This window comes from Pongo abelii, chromosome 5 (genome assembly GCF_028885655.2).
Source record: "Pongo abelii isolate AG06213 chromosome 5, NHGRI_mPonAbe1-v2.0_pri, whole genome shotgun sequence".
Lineage (NCBI taxonomy): Eukaryota > Metazoa > Chordata > Mammalia > Primates > Hominidae > Pongo > Pongo abelii.
In genome coordinates this window covers 171,700,473-171,724,085 of record NC_071990.2, presented here as the reverse complement: position 1 = coordinate 171,724,085, position 23,613 = coordinate 171,700,473, and the positions used below count along the sequence as shown (strand labels likewise).

Below are 23,613 nucleotides of genomic sequence, written 5' to 3'. Positions count from 1 at the left end.
CCCGGCGTCGTCAGTGGTGACCTCTGACCTGAGGCAAGTGAGCTAGGCTGGACTAAGCGTGTTAACGTCGGTGTTTGTCAATGTGACGCGCTAGAAATAATCCCTTTATCTTTCCCAACTTTTGTTTGTTGAGTGTAGGCAACTATAATGAATGGAAAGGAAACCGGATTGTACTTTAAATCCAAGAACATTCTCTACTCTCCGGAACAAGTCATCTGCAGGCGCAGGCAATGGAGTCCATGAGGCCAGCTGTACGGCGGCCCGCTCCGGACCCAGGCTTGGCTCCTCACTTTCCGCTGTTTTTAGTGCGGTCCTACAAGTGCCCTGGTGCAGCCTGAGATGAGTAATAAATGCAGCTGAAATACACCGGCTCCCACGTTCTCGCGGGGGTACCTGCCAGGCCGGTGTCCACGCTCCTCCCCGGCTCCCGGCCGACCGCGTTCTCGGCGGAGGCATCAACCACGCGGGAACGCAAAGCCACGAGGGCCGAATCTCAGCGACTTCTTCCCGCCGTGCCTCCCGCACGCTCCGGGGCGGGCGCCGACAGCCCCCGGGGGCAGCTGCGGATGCTCGGGGAAGCGCGGCCCGGGCAGGTGGCTCCGCTGCTCTCTCGGAGCGCCGCCAGCGAGAGGGGCGGCCCGAGAACAAAGGCGGGAGACGAGCGGCGACCGCGAGCGCGTACAGGCGGAGGCCGCGCAGTCTCCGCGCGGCTGCTCCGGGCAGGGCGACCCCCGGCAGGGAGGGGGCGGGGCGGGGACCCCCGGGAGGGGGCGGGGCGGGGACCCCCGGGAGGGGCGGGGCGGGGGCGCGGAGAGCGGGAGGGAGCGAGGGTGACGCGCGGAGGGGCCGGGCCGGGCCGGGCCGGGGGCCGCGGGGAGGGGGCGGCTGCGAGCGCGCCAAGTGGCGACGAGCCGGGCCGGGGCGGGCCGGAGGGCGGGCGGGAGGTGGGGCGCGCCGCGGGCTGGGGGGAGCCGCGGCCGAGTATAACGCCGGGCCGTGGGGAGCCAGGCGGCGGCGGGGCCGAGGCGGCCGCGGGGCTGAGGGGAGCGGCGGGGCCGAGGCGGCCGCGGGGCTGAGGGGAGCGGCGGGGTCGGGGCGGCCGCGGGGCTGAGGGGAGCGGCGGGGCCGGGGCGGCCGGGGGTCTGAGGGGAGCGGCGGGGCTGAGGCGGCCGCGGGGCTAAGGCGAGCGAGTGGCGGGGCTGAAGGGAGCCGCGGCGGCGGTGAGGCCAGCGGCGGAACTGTGGGGGGCCGCGGCGCTTAGGCCAGCGGCGGAGCTGTGGGGGGCGGCGGTGCTGAGGCGGTGGCCGCGACCAGGCGGGTTGGGCTGACGTGAGAAGCGCCGCCGCCGCTGGGCCTCCTCCATTCCGGCCCGCAGCCCCGCGCCCTCCCAGCCTCTGGCGCTCTCCCGCGCGGGCGGCGCGCTGGCGGCGGCCATGGCGGTGGCGGCGGCGCTGGCGGGCCGCGGGGCGCGCGGCGGCAGGGGCCGGCCCCCGGGCGGGCGGGCGGAGGGGGCGGGGCCGGGGCGGCGGGGGGCCCGCGCGGCAGCGGCGGCGGCGGCGGCAGCGGCGGCGGCGGCGGCCGGGACAAGGCGGAGGCGACGGCGGCGGCGGCGGCGCGGGGCGCTCGGGCTGATGGCGGCGGCGGCCGGGCCCGGGGCTGCGCTGTCCCCGCGGCCGTGTGACAGCGACCCAGCCACCCCCGGAGCGCAGTCCCCGAAGGTGAGGAAGTGGCCGGTGCGACCCGACCCTGACCCCGTCCCGGGCCCTGGTGCCGGGGCTTCGGCCCAGTCCCATCGGCGGCCGCCCAGCGTCCCGGGGGCGTGGGCCCAGGCCGGGCGCCGCGCCTGAGACCGGGGGTGGTCGGCGAGGCGGGGCCCCGAGGGGAGCCCGCGGCCTCTAGCGAGCAACAAGTGCGGGCGGGCGGGGGACGCGGCGCGGCGCGGCTTCCCCGAAGTTGGCAGCCGGCCCCGCTTGACAAGCTTGTCCCCAAAACGCCTCTTCCTGGGTCAGCCGTGGGACGGAACGCGCCCGGGGCCGAGAGAGTTGGCCTCGGAGGGGCCTGCAGAAGCGCGCGTTCGCTCAGCCTTCATTCCGCGCATAGTTTGCTGAAGTGTTTGAAAGCTTACTGCAAAACAGCGAGTGGCGAACGATATGGAAAATCAGCACACTCAGTGAACTTACTGTAATAACTAACTTAATACGCAAGCGTCCGGATGTTTTCAGCGGAAGTCTGTGTTTAAAACTTTTTACTGCTTGAGGAGGTGAAAAGAAATTGGTGTTTGTGGAGAAAATGGAGATGAGCAGTAGTGTCACGCATCAAAACGTTTTGGTTCTGAAGCTAGGCTAGCAGTTTGTGACAGAAGGTTGGAAGGGAGGAATGATGTTTTAAAAGCCTCAAAGCTTGAAATTGGATTGAAATTAGAAGGCGGTGGGAACTGGAATGCTTCAGAGCCAGCCAGCCTTCGTGCGGTGTGCGGCGTGCGTGTTGGCAGGGGAAGCCGTCCTGTGGCAGCCTAGCTGGGCCGCGCCTGCCTGGGAGCTTTTCCCGCTGCGCACGTCCACCGTTCTGTAAGAGACTCATTTTGAAGGTTCCTCAAAGGCCCTCGCCAATGGAAGTAACTAGATTATAAGACTCTGAATGCACATCCTTGCACTTCCAGCATTTGACGTCTGGCCCAGCACCTGGAGGGCACTGAGCCAGTGCTCCCTGAGTGCACTCTTGATCCCTGAGCCTTAGGAAGGATGTGATGCATAGAAATTCATCTGATCTGTAGTTGGAAACCACCTGTAACTCTGGAAGGCACATTTCTGATTTAGTACGTTTGGGAGTCTTTGAAAACATGGGCCTCTGTATCAGTATTGCGTTTACACGGAAATTCTTACCTTATTCCGTCATGTATTGGGAACAATATTGCTGTTACTACCTCCCTCAAGAAAAAGGCCCGCTGCCCAGATGCTCACTTTATATAATAATGCCTTTGCCTAGAATATGTAGTAGTAATTTAAAACACTTGATGAAATTGTAGTCTCAGCTTTTTTGAGCACTTTGCATTTTTAACTTTTTGTATATATTTGAGTGTCTAAACTTTTTAGCTAAAGGGAAATATATTTAAGGATATAAAAATCCTTAAAATGCTCACCAATAAAATAGAAAAAGTACTGGAATGTTTAAAATGAGTTATGTTGAAAGTATTGAATATGCAGTGTTGCAGTTGTGATACTTATGCAAATTTTCAGAGAGTAGATTTAGACTATGCAGAGCTCTTTAATGAAATACTTATAAGGAGTGAAAAAGAATATATGTTTTACTATTTGGAAAATAAACTAAATTACTTGGAGCTAGAGACATTTGAGACTTTATTATCATCATAATCATCATTTTAACCAATATTTATCAGATAACTCGCTAGTCCTTGTTCTAAGTACTTTTAATACAGTAGCTCATTTAATCATTGAATTAGCCATGTAATACGGGCACTATTATAGTCTCAAATTTTCAGATAAGGAGATGCTCACAGAGAATAACCTACTCAGCTAGTAAGGGACAGTGGGCAGTGAGAACCCAGGCCGTCCAGCTCTGGCATGCCTGGCCACTATACCATATTGCCTCTCTATATTCTTTTGCAGGATTGCTTTCATTTTAATATGTAGCAACAGGACTATGGTATTTAGCAAAATTGGATTAGCATTGAAAGCTATATTACATTAAAGAAATTATGATTTTTAGACCTTAAGCCTTGGCTAATAAGTAAATAAATCAATTTCCTAACATATGGTACTTTTTCTGAATGAAATGGTTGAATTTATAACCTTGATGTTCTTGCCACATAATGGATTACATTAAAAATATATAAGCCTCTTCTTTAAAAAAAAAAAAATTCCCCTCCCGCTCTTAAGCTTTTTTTTTTGGTGTGTGTGTTGCTGTATTATAGATTAATGACCCTTATTAGGGTATATTTTTGCTAAATTTTAGCAGTGTAAGAAGAAGAGTGAGTAGTTAGAATTGTTTTCAGTCTCGTATGTCCCCTTTTCACAGGGACATAAATGCCTAAAGTAGTCAATTAAAATAGTCCTATGAACCGGCTCCAAGTTGAATTGAGAACTTTAAATGATCCATACATTTTTTCCCCCCGAGCTTGGGTAGGAGAGTGTGCTTTAATCCTAGAGTGATGCAGCAGTTTGATATGTTTATGAAGAACAGAAAGCAAAAGCAGATTTACATTTACAGGTTCATTGAAAATGTTCTTATTTGGATTGGATTGAAGATCAGTTTTAAATTTTATTCAAGGTCTTGCTCATGCCAAACTCTTGGTCCCTTTTAATTATAATACGAAGTTAATACTTGTATGACTAGTTGTCGTTAGACAGTCTTTCACTTATTGAGACTTACTGTTCTTTTATTCTTTCTCTAATTATTATTTTTGAATCTTTTAAATGTATAGGATGATAATGAAGATAATTCAAATGATGGGACCCAGCCATCCAAAAGGAGGCGAATGGGCTCAGGAGATAGTTCTAGGAGTTGTGAAACTTCAAGTCAAGATCTTGGGTACTGTCATTTTACCGGTTATTAATATTTTTTGTGATGTTTCTCTTTGCCTTAACATCCTCTTCCCTTTCCCCCAGCTCTGGCAAAGGCAATTATTAAAAATTGTAGAATATTTTCTTCCTGTTCTATAATGTGCCATCAAAGTTGGTCTTGCTACTGAGTGTAATTAAAAAACAATTTTATGATAGTAAAATACATACATAAAATTAATCATTTTAAGAATTTTTAAGTGTGAAATTCATTGGCATCAGTTACATTCACAGTGTTGTGCAGCCATTACCACTATCCATTTCCAAAACTTTTTCACTACCCCAAACTTTATAACCATGAAGCAATAACTTCCCTTTCTCCCTTTATTTAGCCCCTTGCAACCATCATTCTACTTTCTGTTTCCATGAATACGACTACTTAGTTACTTCATATAAGTGGAACCATAAAATATTTGTCCTTTTGTGGCTGCCTTATTTCTCTTAGAACTTCGAATATCTTCAAGGTTCATCTTTGTAGCATATGTCAGACTTTTGTTCTGTTTTTAACGCTGAATAATACTCCATTTTATGTATATACTGTTTGTTTATCCATTCAGATGTTGATGGGCATTTGGGTTTCCACCTTCTGGCCAAGGTGAATAATGCTACAGTGAGCATTGGTGTTCAGAGTTTGTGTTTTCAGTTTTTTTGGATGTTTATCTAGGAGTGGAGTAGCTGGATTGTATGGTAATCCTATGTTTAATTTTTTGAGAAGCTGCCAAACTGTTTTCCATAGGGTCTGCACACCAATTTACATTCCTACCAGCAATTCACAGTTTCCAGTTTCTTCACATTTCTCACCAATTTGTTATTTTTCATTTTTTAAAATAATAGTTATCCTAAAAGGTGTGGAGCGATATTTTATTGTGATTTTGATTTGCATTTTCATAATGTCTGCTGATATTGAACATCTTTTCATCTGCTTCTTGGCCATTTGTATAGCTTCTTTGGAGACATGTCTATTCAAGTTCTTTGTCCGTTTTTTATTTGGGTTTTATTTTGTTGTAGGAGCTTTTTAAATATATTTTATATATTAATACTTTATCAAAAATATGATTTACACATATTTTCTCCTATTCTGTGGGTTGTGTTTTCACTCTCTTGATAGTGTCCCTGTACAAAATTTTCAATTTTGATGAAGCCCAAATTTTTCATCTATTTTTTCTTTTGTTGCTTGTGCTTTTGGTGTCATATGTAAGAATCTACTGCCAAATCCAAGGTTGTGAAAGATTTCTGTGTTTTCTTCTAAGAGTTTTCTAGTTAGCTTTTATATTTAGGTTGTTGATCCATTTCGAGTTGTGATATGAGGTAAAGGTCCAATTTTATACTTTTGCATGTGGATACCCAGTTTCCCAGCACCATTTTTGAGAACACTGTTCTTTTTAAAGGTTACTTTTTAAATAGATGGATGCATAACATAGTGTCACTTTCCCATGTCCAATATAGAGGTTGAATTGGCCCAGATCCTGAAATCTGTACTCTGTTACTCAGGATGGAGATCGACTGTGATACCCTGGCACCTTCAAACTAGGTCCATTCTTTGCTTCTGGGTTTGTGGAGTATCTGAGAACAAACAGTGATGGTTTATGATATGATGCACTGAGTTAATAGGTTTTTAAGAGTTCTGTTTTCTCAGCTATTTATGACTCACTGAACAGTAGACAAGAGAGAAGTTGATTATTCCTTGGGTGGGTGAAATACTGGCTATGCATTTTAAGCCCAAGAGAAAGAATTCAGAGCTGATACCATCATCACCTTGCTTTGGCCTCATAGGTCCCTTAAACTAAAAATGCCTTCGTTCTTAGCAATTGTGATTCTAGGTTCTTCCCAGTGTATAAAAGATGTTATTTTCACTGTACCTTTTTGACTTGGTAGACCAGATAATTATTTCTATTCCTTGTACCTGTTTTGTAATTTTCTTTGATACACAGGAAGTCAAGTCATAGGAGGCAAATAATTTAAATACTTAAAATAGTTTTCAAAATATCCTCAATAAAAGTGATTAAAAATTAATGAAAGCTACATTTAATGCATAATATATATTTCTGTACTTAGCTTTAGTTACTATCCAGCAGAAAACTTGATAGAGTACAAATGGCCACCTGATGAAACAGGAGAATACTATATGCTTCAAGAACAAGTCAGTGAATATTTGGGTGTGACCTCCTTTAAAAGGAAATATCCAGGTACTAGTTTATATAATAGATTAATTTATAATTGATGGTAATTCTTTATGATACACTGTCAACTTCTGAATTTTTCTGTAGATTATATTTTATATTCTTGTGCTTGCTGTTTTTTTTTTTTTTTTTTTTTTTTTTTTTTAAAGACTAAGGGTCTCATTCTGTCACCCAGACTAGAGTGCACTGGTGCAATTATAGCTCACTGCAGCCTTGCACTCCTGGGCTAGCTGTCTCCCTGCCTCATCCTTCTAAGTATCTGGGACTACAGGTGTGCACCACCAGGTGTGGCAAATTTTTTTAATTTTTATTTTTTTAGAGATGTGAAGTCTTGCTATGTTGCCCAGCATGGTCTCAAACTCATGGCTTCAAGCTATCCTCCTGCCTCAGCCTCCTGAATTGCTAGGATTACAGGTGTGAGCCACCATGCGTGGCTGTGTTTCACTTACTACTATCATTCAGCATCTCTCTTCCTTATTGATATTTTCTATGGCTCATAAACTGATTTAAAAGCAAAATGGGAAACATGAATTTCGTGGGGAAAATTTTAGAAAAAATCATTTTATAGTCAAGTTTGGGATTTTTACCATTGTCCCTTGATCTAAGGAATAGAGTTAGCTATATGAGCCATATCTGAATTTGAGAAAGGCTATTCCTCATGAACTAGTTTAGTATAGTTATTTGTATGACCTTCTTGCTTTGGATTATTCTATGTCCTATTTTATTCTAACTTTTGTGTCTTGCTGAGTGTTATTTCTTGAATTTATAAATTTTTTTGTAGCCCCTTTAATAATATTTGGAATATGTAATATGAATACTTTAAAAAATCAAGGTTTTTAAGCTTTTAAAAGTTTTACAAGTGCATAAGGTTTTGCTGTTTTTAATAGTCTTTTGTTCTTTTTTTTGGAGATTTAGAGCGACGAGATTTATCTCACAAGGAGAAACTCTACCTGAGAGAGCTAAATGTCATTACTGAAACTCAGTGCACTCTAGGTAAGAATAGCTTTTTAATGTGAATTTTTCAAGCTGAACATTTATGAGATAATACTAGATAAGTATCTTATTTCCTAAAATATTTTACAAAATTAGTAAAATAAATTGAACTATTTAAATGCTACATTATTTACTTCATTTTTGATTATTGTTAAAATGCACAGGATAATGAAGCTTGAACACACATGTAGTTCCTGACTTATGATGGTTCAGCTTCATGATGGTGTGAAAGCAATGCATATTCAGTAGAAACCATACTTCAAGTGTCTATACAACCATTATTCTTTTCACTTTCAGTATAATATGTAACAAATCACATGACATATTCAACACTTTATATGAAAATTTGTGTTAGCTGATTTTGCCCAGCTGTAGGCTGATGTCAGTTTTCTGAGCATGTTTAAGGTAGGCTAGGGTAAGCAAAGATGTTTGGTAGGCTAGATGTATTAAATGCTTTTTCTTTTTAGGATAGTTTCAACTTAGGATGGGTTTATCATATGTAACCCCATTGCAAGTCAAGGATCAACCTCTATTCTATAACAGAGTATAATTGTCTAATTTTTCTTTTTTTTTTTTTTGACACAGAGTCTCTCTCTGTTGTCCAGGCTGGTGTGCAGTGGCACGATCTTAGCTCACTGCAACCTCCATCTCCTGGGTTCAAGGAATTCTCCTCCCTCAGCCTACCGAGCAGCTGGGACTACAGGCGCATGTCATCACACCCATCTAATTTTTGTATTTTTATTAGAGACGGGGTTTCACTATATTGGCCAGGCTGGTCTCCAACTTCTGATCTTGTGATCCACCCACCTTGGTCTCCCAAAGTGCTGGGATTACAGGCATGAGCCACCATGCCTAGCCCTTGTCTAATAATTTTTACAGAGTTTTCAGAGTGTTTGTATTTTGTGTGCAAAGCTTGTACAATATATTTTTTTAAGTTGTAGGTTCTTTGCTAAGTGCATGGTGTGTGCGTGTAGTCCCAGCTACTTGGGAGGCTGAGGGAGGAGGATCACTGGAACACAGGACTTTGGGGTTGTAGTGTGCTGTGATCATGTCTGTGAATAGCCACTGCACTCCAGCCTGGGCAAGATGGCGAGACCACATCTCTAAAATGCAAAAAGGCAAATTTTGTTCAATTTTTAGTTCTGTATAATTATGTCTGTGCTTTATTTGTAATCTTTTTTTCACAAACATTTTAATGCAACATGGCTACTTTTTATATAAATTCTTGGGAATGCATTTTAGCAATTGGTGAAATCTGATACTGTGAGTTTTGAAAATTTTCTCCATGATATGTGTGTGTGTGCTGATGTTTTTGGTGAAATTTTAATTGATTGTAATATTTCTTTTGTATGGAATTTGAAGACTGGGAACTATAATACACTGAACTTTTTTTTTTATTCATCCATTATTCTGTAGTACTTGTTAGTAGTTAGTGCATTTCATTATTTAACGGTTGTTTCCAACTAAAGGGATATATGTTCAAAGCACATAGAATCTTAAAAATAAACTTGTTTGGTTGAAAAATTGATATGTTTGCCTTTTGCAAGATAATCTTTTAATTGCTCGAGTTTATATTATGAATATTAAGTTTAATTATTTTCAAATGTACTAAGATATTTTGCTTTGGCTATTGGAAAACCATTACAATGTGGAGTGGTTTGAAGAAGTAAATTTTGAAGAGTGCTTTTGTTCACTTATCCTTAAAAGAGCTTCTTTATTTTTTTTTATTTTTTGGTCTAAAATAGGTTTAACAGCATTGCGCAGTGATGAAGTGATTGATTTAATGATAAAAGAATATCCAGCCAAACATGCTGAGTATTCTGTTATTCTGCAAGAAAAAGAACGTCAGCGAATTACAGACCATTATAAAGAGTATTCCGTAAGTAATTGAGGTGACTGGCATTTTTTATTTGGGTTGGGGAGAATGACATTTCATAAAGTTATATGTGACTTCCAACTGTATTTTTTTTTTCCAGCAAATGCAACAACAGAATACTCAGAAAGTTGAAGCCAGTAAAGTGCCTGAGTATATTAAGAAAGCTGCCAAAAAAGCAGCTGAATTTAATAGCAACTTAAACCGGGAACGCATGGAAGAAAGAAGAGCTTATTTTGACTTGCAGACACATGTAGGATAACTTAAATTTAGTACCCTCTGAACTTAGTTTATTACTTGTTATTTCAGAGTGCCCATTACCTCCTTTATCGTTATTTTTTGTACCACCTATGTGTGTGTGTTTTTTTTTGTTTGTTTGTTTTGTTTTTTTTTTTTGTGGCAGAGTCTGTGTAGCCCAGGCTGGAGTGCAGTGGCATGGTCTCCGCTCACTGCAACCTCCGCCTCCTGGGTTCAAGTGATGCTTCTGCCTCAGCCTCCCCATTAGCTGGGATTACAGGTGCCTGCCACCACACCTAGCTAATTTTTTGTATTTTTAGTAGAGATGGTGTTTTACCATGTTGGCCATGCTGACACCTAGGTGTTCTTTTTTTCCTCAGAAGTTGAGATATTATTTTTAATGGTGTGCTTAATAATACTCAATTTACATTTTTTTGTGAGATGTCTTTTGCTTTACGGTTGATAATTCTACTAAATGAGATTAATAATAGCTACATATCATACTTGCTGTGTGTCCCAAGAGTTTTTAAAAGAGATTTGCATGTTAATTCTCATAGTAACCATGTGAGGTTGGAACTAGGATTACTTCCATTTCATAAAGAAATTGAGCTACAGAGAAGTCGTATAAGCTACCCAGATCACTCTGCTGTTAAGTAGTGAGCAAGAGATCCACTGCCATTCCTCAGGAGAATAGGCCTCTAAAACAATAATACATAGAACTGAAAGCACCAACTGTCCTCTTAGGTTATAGCTCCCAATATCTCCTAAAATTTTAGCTTTTCTAGGGGGAAGTGGGCGTTCAGTGCAGAGCATGTGGGGACTCTTCCTAAAGCCTTGATTCTTAGCATGGAATCAGTTTTGTGTTTCTCTTTATGTTAACATAGGTTATCCAGGTACCTCAAGGGAAGTACAAAGTTTTGCCAACAGAGCGAACAAAGGTCAGTTCTTACCCAGTGGCTCTCATCCCCGGACAGTTCCAGGAATATTATAAGAGGTATTTAGTAGTTTTAGTTACAGTTGGTATCGGCTATTGGTAAGGGGTTTCGGAGCCTTTTGTACTTGCCTCCTAACAATTTTGGAGTCTATAGATATCACCGTAAGAAATTGTATAGGATTTGTGTTGCTATTCTCTGGTTCTGTGGTAAACAACACCCTGTAGTCAGAATTTGAATATATGCTGGTGAAGTCTGGATGCCTCTGTCTCTGCCCATTCTGTTTGGGTTTGTTAGAGACAGATGCTGGGGGTTCTATAGCACCTCACTGCTCAGGGTATGATGTTCCGTGGTCCAAAGCACTATTATTGCTCAGAGGCTTGTTGGAAATGCAGAATCTCAGGCACAACTCTAGACCTATAACTCAGAGTCTGCATTTTAACAGATGTCTGTATGATTCATGTGCAGGTTAGAGTTTGAGAAACACTGACTTTTACTGCACAGAAGATGAAAGAAGGAGCAGAGAGGGGCAGGTATGGGCAGCTGGGTGCCCCAGCCACATTGCTGACCTGGCCTGGCTGCTGCTCCAATCTGGACCCTAAATGTTACTTATCTCCTATTCCCACACTAAATGTAACTGAAAAAAACAGGGCTAACGGATTCTTTTTTTTTTTTTTTTTTTTTTGAGACAAGAGTCTTGCTCCGTACCCAGGATGGAGTGCAGTAGTGTGATCTCGGCTCACTGCAATCTCTGCCTCCTGTGTTCAAGCGATTCTGCTGCCTCAGCCTCCCAAATAGCTGCGACTACAGGCACACGCCACCACGCCCAGCTAATTATTTGTATTTTTGGTAGAGGTGGGTTTTACCATGTTGGCCAGGATACTCTCGATCTCTTGACTTTGTGATCCGCCCACCTTGGCCTCCCAAAGTACTGGGATTAAAGGTGTGAGCCACTGCGCCCAGCCCATTTTGTTTTAAAGTCTCAGCTTTTACTTCAACCTTAAGCCTTACTCTGGAACCGTATGTTTTTCATAATATACTATTTTTTAGAGAATAGAATTTAAAATATAGTATCATAACTCACACCATTTGAAAGTCAAATCTTGGGCAGAAATTTTTTTAATTAAAAAAAGATTTTTTAAATTCAGATTTAAATCATGAGCATCAATTTTTTAAAAGTTTTTCTTCAATTTTTTTTTTTTTTTTTTTTGAGATGGAGTCTCACGCTGTCGCCCAGGCTGGAGTGCAGTGGCGTGATCTCGGCTCACTGCAACCTCTGCCTCCCGGGTTCAAGTGATTCTCCTGCTTCAGCCTCCCGAGTAGCTAGGATTACAGGTGCCCACCACCTCGCCCAGCTAATTTTCTGTATTTTTAGTAGAGACGGGGTTTCACCATGTTGGCCAGGCTGGTCTCGAACTCCTGACCTCAGGTGATCTACCCACCTTGGCCTCCTGAAATGCTGGGATTATAGGCGTGAGCCACTGCACCTGGCCTTTAATTTTTAAAAATTTTATTTTGGCATCAGCAAATTATTAAAAGTCATATGCAAGTATATTAACCCCTTTGCTTTTTGGTGTGTTGTCTTAGTTGGAGAAGTCTTGATCTAGGGTCACTTCCTGAATGAGGGCTACTGAGGGTGAGAATGGAGGTGGCACGAAGCACTGCTGTCTGACCTAGGGGAAGAGATTGCCAATATAGTTTCAGACAAAATAGATGATTAAATTTGTTTGAATACATGCTTCCCAAATTTGTTTACAATAATTTGTTACTAAAAATTTTGCTTTCTATATCATTATTTTAAGTAATATCATGTACCATGCACTGGTGTGATATATATGCATTAAGTAAGTTAATGCATATATATAAATTGTATGAGGTAGATGCTGTTATTAGGCCTGTTTTACAAATGGAGTGACAGCACAGAGAAGTAGCAAAGACCTGGGACAGTGGTGGAGGTGGATGTGAGCTGGCAGCCAGACTTGGGGCTACTGACATTTTATTTACTTTTTTCTTTTTTTGGGTTGAGGGCAAAGAAGGGAGGCACATTATCTCTTAGTAAGAATCAAATGCATATTTTACATAAGTCTAGTGAAAAGATGTTCAGGCTTTTTATTAATTAACCCTACTTGATGACAAAAATGAAAAATTAATACTCTATTTTTCAAAAGTCTTTGGGGTTACTCAAGAAGTTTAAGGCTATCTTCATAGGTCAAAGACGAGTCTGTTTATATTTAATAATAAAGGGAAACCGAAAATAAACTCTCTGAACTTCAGGTACTCACCAGATGAGCTGCGGTATCTGCCATTAAACACAGCCCTGTATGAGCCCCCTCTGGATCCTGAGCTCCCTGCTCTAGACAGTGACGGTGATTCAGATGATGGTGAAGATGGTCGAGGTGACGAGAAACGGAAAAATAAAGGCACTTCGGTGAGAACATTTCTCTCCAGTAGGAAGCATTTCCTTTCTCTTTGAGTTTTTGTTACATTGAACTTCTGTCATCACCCTCTCTTTGAAAAAGGATGGTTGCATGTAATTTCCAGAAAGTATTCATTAAGAAAAGTTACTTATAGTATGTTTTGATAAAAACAAGCAGTGAATGGCCTTTGGTAAGCTTTATACTTACAATCGCCCCTTTGTAGTTACCGTGAGCAATTTAGGCAAGGATATGGAAAATTAGCTTACAATCAGTTATTCAGCTTGCTGTCTCTTCAGCTTAAAATATTGAACAAAACAGAATTTGATCTCTTGACACAGAAATGTAGTTTTCTTAGTTTAGGGGAGTGCATTAACTTATGTTTCTTTTGCTTAATCTTATGCTTCCTATAGGAAAATATTATGTTTAGTAATGTGTTGTACAATTTGTTGGGTTTTCCTGTATGACTTTTTTTTTGTAGCAAAATGCACTTGCAAGACAATGGGCAGTTGGTGTATTCTGTGGACCTGAAGGAGAATAAAATCCCAATGATGGTTTAGGGCTTTGATCCCAGTGATGACATAGGGCTTTGAATTTCTTTAGCATTGTGTTTTAAGTAACTGGCTATTTCAAACTTTTCATTGAAGCCAACCTAAATGTGAGATTGTGCTACCATTGAATGGACATTATTTCCTTGTCACCAGCAGCTTCTAAAACATCTTTAATAATATATATTATGCAAAATAAGATACTGTTCAAGTATTAAAGTGGTGACACAACTTTTCTCCTGTCATGTTGCTAAAAGGGGAGCTATGGCATGCAAAGGGTGATGAAGCTGACTTCCTTTCATACTGCTAGGAAAAGTGTAAACTAATCCAACATTATGGGAAAGCATTTTGACAGTCTTACCAGTTTAAGTTCCATAGTATTTGACCTAGCAAATCCACTAGTAGAATTTATCCTAAGGATTTAATGAGATGCTGAAAAAATTTAATTAGAAAAAAAAGGTCCATTTGAGTGTTGACAGTATTTTTTATGCTGGAAGTTACAAATAAATTTTAATGCCCACAGTGGGTAATATTATATTATATTTATAGGATAGAAGTGCAGTTCAAAGAATAATGATTGTGAGAAAATGCACATAATGCTTTTAAAATACCAAAATACACATATGCATACACACGCAGTGTAATCCAGTTTTGTGTTTTAAAAAATGAGGGCACAATGAGGTAGGGGGTAATGCGTGAGTCTCGGTATCTTTATGTATGTAAGTGGACACCCAGAAAAAAGATAAAGTAGATATATTTATGTTTCTAGTCAGTGTGTGTTTATCGGGGAGGCTCTAGGTAACCTAATTTTTTAATTTCTAATTTTCATAATTTATATGAAAGTTCTAATTAGAACATTTTAAATTATAAAATGAAGAATTAAATGATCAGATACTGAGGTCTTAAACCTTGAATATATAAAATATTTCAGATCCTGTTGTAGATAGTTGAGGGATTGGCTGTGCATAGTTTAACATTGTGAAAACACAAATGTGTACTTGAAGGACTTTTTTTTTTTTTTTAACTGCAGCACTTCATTTTTCCTGAAGGACCTTCTTAATGACTTTTAGTACTCAGTGAAAATACCCACACTTATTTGTAACAATATATTTTTGTATGAAACAAATATGTTCCCTTGTGACATGGAAAATGATGTTGAAGCTGTGTGCCCTAATAGTAGCTGAAGCGGATAATTGCATTTTTGTGACTTATGTCAGAAAACAAAGTTGATGAGGGCACTGATATGAATGGAATCAGTTTTATACAATATACTTAGAAGAAGGATGAATGATTTTTAACATAACTTACTTTAGTCTCCACTGGAAAAAGCTTTCTTACATTTAGAATGATCTTTTTATTTTTAAATTGATAAAGCTTTAAAACTTTTTTTGAATATTTTCCATAGTTTTCAAAATCCAGACTCAAATTTGTCTTAATTCCAAAGAATCTTTGTTTTTGCCTTTTAAACTCCAGGACAGCTCCTCTGGCAATGTATCTGAAGGGGAAAGCCCTCCTGACAGCCAGGAGGACTCTTTCCAGGGAAGACAGAAATCAAAAGACAAAGCTGCCACTCCAAGAAAAGATGGTCCCAAACGTTCTGTACTGTCCAAGTCAGTTCCTGGGTACAAGGTAGAAGAAAAAAGCCCCTGACTCAGCTTCTTTACTGACCAGCCTCTCTCCCTGAAATATTTTAACTTGACTTTCACGATTGTGGAGCTTCTGCCTGCTGTACTTCACTAGCTGTTCTTCTATCGTGTGCCCTTTGTCCACTGCTTTCTTTTTTGCTTTATTTCCTTGGTGGCTTTTCTGTCACTTTTGGCTATGGTTTAGCTTCTGTTTTCTGTATATGTACAATTTATAAGTCTTTTTTTTTCTTTGAAAGAATAACCAGGCAAGTATGGGTTTTTAAAACATTATTTCATAGGCAGAAGTTTATATTTTCTTTCCTTGGAGTAAAGATCATAATTATTTGGCATTTTAAATGCCCCAGCATTTAGTGTAGCTAAAGCTGCTGAGCTATAAAGTATGAGTGGATATACTGTTAGACTAAGTTGCATTTTTTTTAGTGCCTTTCATTAAGAAAGATCTGGGTTTAATCTAAGGATTATTTGATCCATATGCTAAATTTAGCTAACTCTGGGATAGAAAATAATAAAACCCGTTATTTACATTTTAGTGATTTTTAGCATAACCTTGGTAAAGCGCCTATATGATTCTATGACAAGAATTAAAACATACTTGTTAACTTGTTGATCTGATTATCCTCAGAGTAAAGTAGTAGGTTGTCAGCAACTATTATTGTATTTTGAACTTTTCCTCCCTCTGTCTGCCACTCCCTTTTCTTCTGAAGAAAAGGTGAGGTGAGAGGTGAGTAGCCTTATTTGCATATAGGGATTTAAGAATATCATAAAAGGAAGAATTAGCTGTACAGTTTCATATTTGGGATGGTGGTAGTAAAATATACTGCCTTTTGATTCTTTTGGTCTGAAATGTATTAGAACATGCTTTTATTGCACTTACAAAGGTGTATTGAAGGAAAATTTTAAGAGTAAGCTGATGAGAAAGTTTTGCCAAGTGAAGTTGTTAAACACCTTGTATGTCAGAACTGTGATTGTGGTAAATAATTCACAAGAACAGGCTGAAGTAAGTCACCTTTCCCTCAAACTAACTAGAACACGTTCTAACATGTTCATTTACCTTTCTTCAAGTAAAAAAAGCGACTTATTAGTGTATTTCATATTTTATTAGAAAATGCTTTTATGTAATTAACTTAAAAATTCTTTTTTTTTTTGTAGCCTATAGCAAGCAAATTTTAAGCTTAATTCAATTCAGCAAGGGTTGGCTTCCAAGGGTGGCTGCAATAGGCTGCAGCTATGTGATTTTTGTACTTGTTTTTACATATATAGCTTATCTAATTTCTTTATATAAATTAATGCTTAATAACTGAAAGCAAGTGAGCTCCAAAGATGAAATTTCAGAAACAGTATACATGAATAAGTGTGTTCTACCAGTCTGCTAAGAGCTTTAAATGGAAGTGGCCACTCAAAGCACAGTGTCCTGTTAACTCTTGAGTGCTAAGATCTTTCCAACAGTAAGCTTGATTGATCATGGGTTAAAAAGAGAGAATATTGAAATAGATGTTTTAATACAGGCTGGAAATCACCTATTCAACACTATCATTGATTTAGTATACAAGAAATCATATAGATTAACTGAACTTAATAGTACTCAAGTAGGATATGCAAAATTTATATTTTACATAATCTGTGAACATTTTTAGTACCTAAAAATGTTTCAGGTATTTCAAAGATGGGAACAACCAGTATCTAGTCATCATACATTAATGTGAACATGCTTATTAAAAGTTAACCTCTTTATAAAAAGTATTAATAAACCAAGATGTGCCTAAATATTAGGGTACTTCAAGCTAAAGGTCATAGTTTGTTTATATATATATCTATATATATATTTATATATATAGATATATATATTAAAAAAATGAGATTCAAGAAAGTAATGCATCTGATGCTTTGCTTAATAAGATTCACTAGTGCTTGCCCTTAATTCGTAGGACAGTATTGTTTAGGTTACATTAACCTGAAATTTAAAGCATAATTATTAGGATTCCGGCCTATAAATATATAATTAAAATCTATATTATTGCTACCATGAAAGTCTTATCTTTGGCTGTTTTTCAAGTAGAAAAGTAAGTGTACTGTGAGCCTTTTATTTGAGATGCTGAGAGCTATTAGGATGAGTATTTCAGTTTTCTTGTCAATAGTGGAACTCTGATGATGTTGCAGTTATTTGAAGTAGAACTGATTGTCTAAACCAGACACACATAGGAGTGTGCTCCATTGGCCTTGGGGAGAGTGCTGCACATTAACCCCTCCCTCAACTGTGCAATCCACTGAGACTGGCTTCTCTAAGCCACAGTTGTTATCTGCTGTGTAAAGTCCTGGATGCCAGCACTGTGGCTTCTTAGAGAGGGCAGATGCTTTGTATATTGAGCTGCAGCATTCATCATAGAAAACGCTACAAAGCTGTCTCTCTTCCCCTTCTCTCATGTTTCCCTCTTTTCATCAAGATGAAGACTGTTGGGTAAGAAAAACTAAGTGATTTAACAAATCATTATGATTTAAACTTAGAAATAAACCTAGAATTTTTTGGTGTCCCTTTTATCATAGATGTTTAATGTATATTTTAATGATTGTAGAACTTGAATTGCTCTAGAATGTGAATGACTACCCTTGTGTTTTATTCCTCTTGGCGTTTTGTAAAGAATCTCCTATGAGGAGTTCTGTTTTTAGAATTTAATATTGTTTGGTTACTTCCCTGACTTTAGTGAAAGATATTAGAGTATTTACTATGCCAGTATCTAACTTAAACTATGAGTATTAAATATCTTTTACATTTAGTACAGGTACCATAACCAAAAGAGATTTCTTAGTTTTGATGGATTAAGAGAGAGAATTCTGCTGTATATTATGGCAGGTACAGATATGATCATAACTGAACCAGAATTTGGATTATAGAAGTGCACTTCCTAGCTGTTTTTTATTTAGGTATAGGAACACACAATGAGAACCTTATGTTTAGAATGTAGCAGTAACAACAGAGGGTAACTACACTGCAAGACTTAAATGGTTTGAGCATGTGACACTATCCTTTTGTTGGGGGGAGCAGGGTATAAAAATACATACAGGAGATTAGTTTAATAGTAAAGTTTTATATGTATGTTTAACTTCCATGATATTTATTATTTTGTAGAGACATTTGTGATTGTTTAGAGTTCTTGTTTTTATTCTATTTATGTATAAGGTTGACTTTTTTTAAATAAATAAGCCAAAAATTCTTTTTGAATGCCTCTGTCATCTTTTGCAAAGAAAGATAATTTAAAAAGTACAAAACTTAAAATAATTAAGAACAAATTGTTTAGGTCTAACAGGTTATGAAGGTGGCAGTGAGACATTTCAAAGCTGGAATGTATACAACATTTGAGTTTTGTTTAGGTTCCTCTTTGGTCAGTAAATTAGGAAAGGGATGCATTTGGCAGGGTGGAATAAAGCAGAAATGAAACAATTCTACTTAAAATAATTATTTTCCCAGTTCATCTACGTGCGTGTGTGTGTGTGTGTGTGTGTGTGTGTGTGTGTGTGTGTATGTATGTATGTCCCCTTACCCCATTTCATTCTTGGCCCATGCTTGCTCTTTTCTTTTTTACCACTGTTATTTACTTATTTCTATAGCATGAGTGAACGTCATTTTGTAACAGTCAAGACTGTGACGTTCGGATGCCCTCCCTCCCGTAGTAATTTTAAGTGCAGTGAACTCTTTTTCCTTTGTCATTTCCATGTGTAACCAAATATGTCTAAAATTCAGACACCTTCAGTGGACCATGCATGTTTTTAATCTGAAAGATGAGTAGTACTCAGAGTGTTCGTGTATTTTTTAAGTGACTGCAATTTTTTTTGCTTGTCTGAAAACTTATTTTTCCCTTTTATAATTTTACATTTTATAGTGAATCCTAAGTATAGATTCTTTTATTAGACATGCAAAGAGAATAATCACACAACTAAGTTTTCCGCAAACGTTTATGTACACGCCAATGTATGCATGAGACATCTTTCAATTAAAAATGTTTAAACTGATTTTTTAAAAAATACCACTATACCAATGAGGATAAACTGATTTTTTAACTTAGATTTTATAGCTCTAGTTTTACAGTTTTGGAAAATAGCAGTTTTTAAACAAAATTAATATATGAGCTATTTAAAATGGTCTTTTTAGAGTAAGTCTTACATTTAATGGTCATTGCTACTTGGATTTTCTTGTCCAATTAATAGTGACATTTGACATTGTATTTAGTCTTTCCTTCCATGCATTAAACAGGTCTTACTGTGCACATAGGGAGTATAGAATACTACATTTAATCTTATGAGATCATGCTGTTTACAAAATTTTGTGATGAAATTAATGCTTTCTTCAGTAGGCAATCTTACATTGTAGGCAGACTCCTGTCAACTTTTGTCTTTCAAAATGGTCCTCATTAGCAAGTTACCAAAAGTAAAAATAGGACAATAAAGTAACAGAATTCCTTTTAAACCCATAGTAAGCTCTTCCGGCATGAATTTATAGCCCTCTTCTACCCTTCCAGCCAAAGGTCATTCCAAATGCTATATGTGGAATTTGTCTGAAGGGTAAGGAGTCCAACAAGAAAGGAAAGGCTGAATCACTTATACACTGCTCCCAATGTGAGAATAGTGGTAAGTATTGAAATGTCTTTTTAAAATTTTAACCACTGTATTTGTTGGTTCAAAAACTAGAATTTATAGTTCCAGGCAGATTTCAACCAGAGTCATCAAATTAAATACACAGGGTAGCTTGTGAGGCATAGACACAGCCCATGTGTTTTCCTCTACATTGTATATTCATTTCTCCTTGGCGATTTGACATTATAGCCATTCTCTGGAAGTCCTAAAGCAAACTAGTATTTTATGTGCCATATTAAGTTAAAATTTCTTATGTGAGATACCACTAATACTGGTTTTGATTTAGGCCATCCTTCTTGCCTGGATATGACAATGGAGCTTGTTTCTATGATTAAGACCTACCCATGGCAGTGTATGGAATGTAAAACATGCATTATATGTGGACAACCCCACCATGAAGAAGAAATGATGTTCTGTGATATGTGTGACAGAGGTTATCATACTTTTTGTGTGGGCCTTGGTGCTATTCCATCAGGTAAAGATTAAAAAAAGAGCAAACATTATCTTTGGGTGATGAGACTTTCCCAGCACTCCAAAAGGCTGCATAAACGCTATCATGACATGAAGAGCTTGTGGACTCTTATGTGCAAATATGACCAAAGCTGTGATTATACAGGTCATGTCCACCAGCTTTTCATCCCTAGACAATTCCAACTAAAGGATAAGTGAAAGGCCAGAATGCCCCTGCTAAGTTTTGGAAGTATAGTTCTATAGAATGAGCTTGTGTTTTTCTACTGAAATACTAAAGTAACAGAGCATCATCATGTTTCAAAGCCTTTATTTTTATATGTTATCTATTTAGAAACTTAACAAAATGACTGCTACGTCTTTATACATTTCTATAGAAATCTATTATAGATTTCTGTAAATTGAGGCAGCATGACAATTCCAGATAACTTTAGAACAGAGTTGAATAAATCACAGTAATTGGACTAAAACATTACACAGATAATTGTGTAATTTTAGAACTTGCATAGTTAACACTGTATAATACTCATAAAATATATGCCTACAACGAAGTTCCCTGGTAATCATTAAGCAAGCAACATAATTATTTTTCTGTAGTAATTCAGATCAAGTATGTAGTATAAGTTATCATTGTGCTGTTAAAGTTTTAAAGTGCTGTCAGCAGAGTACACCAGGACTTGAAAGAATGCTGTTAAGACACACAGCTGCCAGTGAGCAGGAGAGAGAAAGTCTTAAAAACCAAATTCCGGAATGGGTTTTGAACTTTTGAAGTATGTATTGAACTTCTGAAGTATGATAGTGTTTGAATTTCAGGAAAGACTGTACTTTTTTAAAGGTCCATATCACCGTATGGCATTGCATCTCTCCCATCCCCCTTGACTTGCAATGAATTTTGCATGGCATTGATTACATTGATTGTTTACTTTTTCTCCTTAAATTAAGGAACTCGTAGTGCCCTTCTCACCACAAAATCCACAGAGGAATATCATTAGTGATAGCTAAGGAAGAAGAGTATGGATGGGCTTAAAATTCAGTCCTGTAAAGATAATTTTTCATTCTATATTAACAATTTTTTTCCTAGGTCGCTGGATTTGTGACTGTTGTCAGCAGGCCCCCCCAACACCCAGGAAAGTGGGCAGAAGGGGGAAAAACAGCAAAGAGGGATAAAATAGTTTTTGACTCTAATACTGTATATGCATTTAAGTGGAATATTTGGTGCCATTTACATTTTCATTTTCATGCCAATAAAAGATTTTTTTTTGCAAATTATGAGCTTAAAATCTGCAGTTATTTCTGTTAAAAGCTACACTTACTCTCGAAACTAACTCCAGGTAGAGAATTCATCTTCCAAAGTATTTTATAGTAACCTTGGCTCACTCCAAAAATTCAGTGGAAATGTTTAGTAACTTAAGATACTTAACTGTTTCTCCATAGCCCCAAAAGTTAATTTTCATGAAACTTCCTAATCTACATTGTTTCTGGCCTACCATAGGTAGCATTGACAAAGTTATTTAATAACTAAAGAATTTTCATAGGTATGACAAGTAGCCTACTAAGATTTGGTGCAGCTAGATTTAGAGTTGTCATCACTGGACTGGTACAGGAACAAAGTTTGTAAATACCTGCCTGCCAGGAAATCCCTTTTGTATAGAAAAGTACCATCCCTACTTGGAGTACAGGCATGAGGCTTTAGTCCAGGCTCAGGGAAGTGTACATAAATCATTTCCAACTTGATTTTAGTAACTCTTGAAAACTTACACCTTGAACTTCGCTTAGAATCTCCAGAGTAAAATTACAAAGTTATCAACCTTTTGATTTGTGTCACAGCATGAAAGGTTGCTCTATTTTTTTTTATATAAACCTGTTACGGCAATCATTTTTAGTCAACCTGCCTAATGAAAATGGAGTCTAAACACTGTGCACAGTCCTTTTATAGGAATTTTGATCTTTAAAAGAAAATACTGTGCTTGCTGCTTTTCCTATTTTTGGGGTAACTGAGGTAACAAAACTGCGTATGGCTTTATTTTTCCATCCCTTGACTAGAAAAAGGTACCTAGAACTTCAACCAAGTACAAGTAGCAAGGTTCACAGCAAACTGCAATCAGCTTCACAGATGGAGGGTTTTATATCCCAGAGCGTGATCAACGACTCAAAAGAGAATTTCAAGTACCAGTTTCAAAATGCTAATTAATATCGTCCAGAGAACAGATTCCTCCTCTTGCGAGGCGTCTTCCGGGGCACGAGCGTGCTTCTGGCCGGCATCTGCGCCGTCTGCGGGGTAGGCGGCCTCGCCGAACGGGTGCTGCTCGACCGTGCCGTCGTAGTACACCTTCATCTCGAACTCGCTCTCCAGGTGGGAGGGGTGTCCGTAGACGCCGATGCCCACTGGGCGCCGGAAGTGTGCGGGGATGGACACGGCGTCCGGGCCGCAGGTGGCCGATTGCAGCTCGTAGTCGTCGAAGCTGGGGTGCAAGCTGCTGGCGGAGACGTAAAGGTCCGCATCACCCTTGAGGCTGCGCATCCTGAGGACTATCTTGCCCTCGTGGTTCAGCCGCAGGTAGCTGTAGTTCCCGGCGCCTATCTGGCCCTGGACGACGTGCAGGAGCACCCACTCCTCGGGGACCTCCTCCTCGTCCGCGCAGCTTCCCGGAGACAGGACCTGGGAGGCTAGGAGCAGCAGCAGGGCCGTCGTCCAAGGCGCAGCCCTCCCGCGGGGAGCGGCCATGGCTGGCGGCTCAGCTCCGGGGCCTGCAAGTTGGTCAGTGCTGCTGGGGACACGGGAGGCGCTCAGCACCGGAGCCCGTCCCCGCCGTCCACCCGCGGGGCCACGGCGCGTCCAGGAGCCTGGTCTGTCGCTGGGACTGTCCCTTCCCACCCGCGTGAGGCCCCGGGGAGGAGGGGGTGGGTTAACCCTTCCCCCCGTAACGCGGCGCCCACCAAGTGCAGGGGCAGGGGCAGGGCCGCTGTGGCACCGTCGGACTCACCACCACTCCCCGCAGGGGGCCGCGCGTTAAGCATCCGGACCCGAGGCCGGAGCCTCGCCGGAGGAGGCGGAAGTGACGCTAGGCCAGTAAGTGAGCCGGCCGGAAGCGAGGCCTCGCCAGCTGTCGCGAGATAGC

The 23,613-nt window shown here is 40.4% G+C and overlaps 2 protein-coding genes across 6 annotated transcripts; one reads left to right on the top strand and one right to left on the bottom strand.

Annotated features, from left to right (window-relative positions):
* The first annotated feature begins 1,570 nt into the window (after positions 1-1,570).
* Positions 1,571-21,763, top strand: PHF10 (PHD finger protein 10). Of its 5 annotated transcripts, none has more exons than XM_009242454.4 (12): positions 1,571-1,718; positions 4,442-4,548; positions 6,633-6,763; positions 7,673-7,750; positions 9,496-9,629; positions 9,727-9,876; positions 10,745-10,854; positions 13,067-13,220; positions 15,228-15,383; positions 19,912-20,020; positions 20,313-20,501; positions 21,576-21,763. In XM_009242454.4, the coding sequence occupies exons 1-12, from the start codon at positions 1,632-1,634 to the stop codon at positions 21,659-21,661; spliced, it is 1,491 nt and encodes a 496-aa protein (XP_009240729.4). In that variant the 5' UTR covers positions 1,571-1,631; the 3' UTR covers positions 21,662-21,763. The 5 variants fall into 5 exon arrangements, with proteins under 5 accessions (XP_009240729.4, XP_002817646.4, XP_063581189.1 ...); XM_002817600.5 differs by having other exon boundaries at positions 7,667-7,750; XM_063725119.1 differs by lacking the exon at positions 15,228-15,383 and having other exon boundaries at positions 7,667-7,750.
* C5H6orf120 (chromosome 5 C6orf120 homolog) lies at positions 20,788-23,607 on the bottom strand. The gene is given in 2 exon segments (XM_009242455.4): positions 20,788-23,414; positions 23,417-23,607. Coding segments are annotated over 2 exon segments (867 nt in total). The 5' UTR covers positions 23,513-23,607; the 3' UTR covers positions 20,788-22,643.
* Between the last annotated feature and the right edge of the window lie 6 nt (positions 23,608-23,613).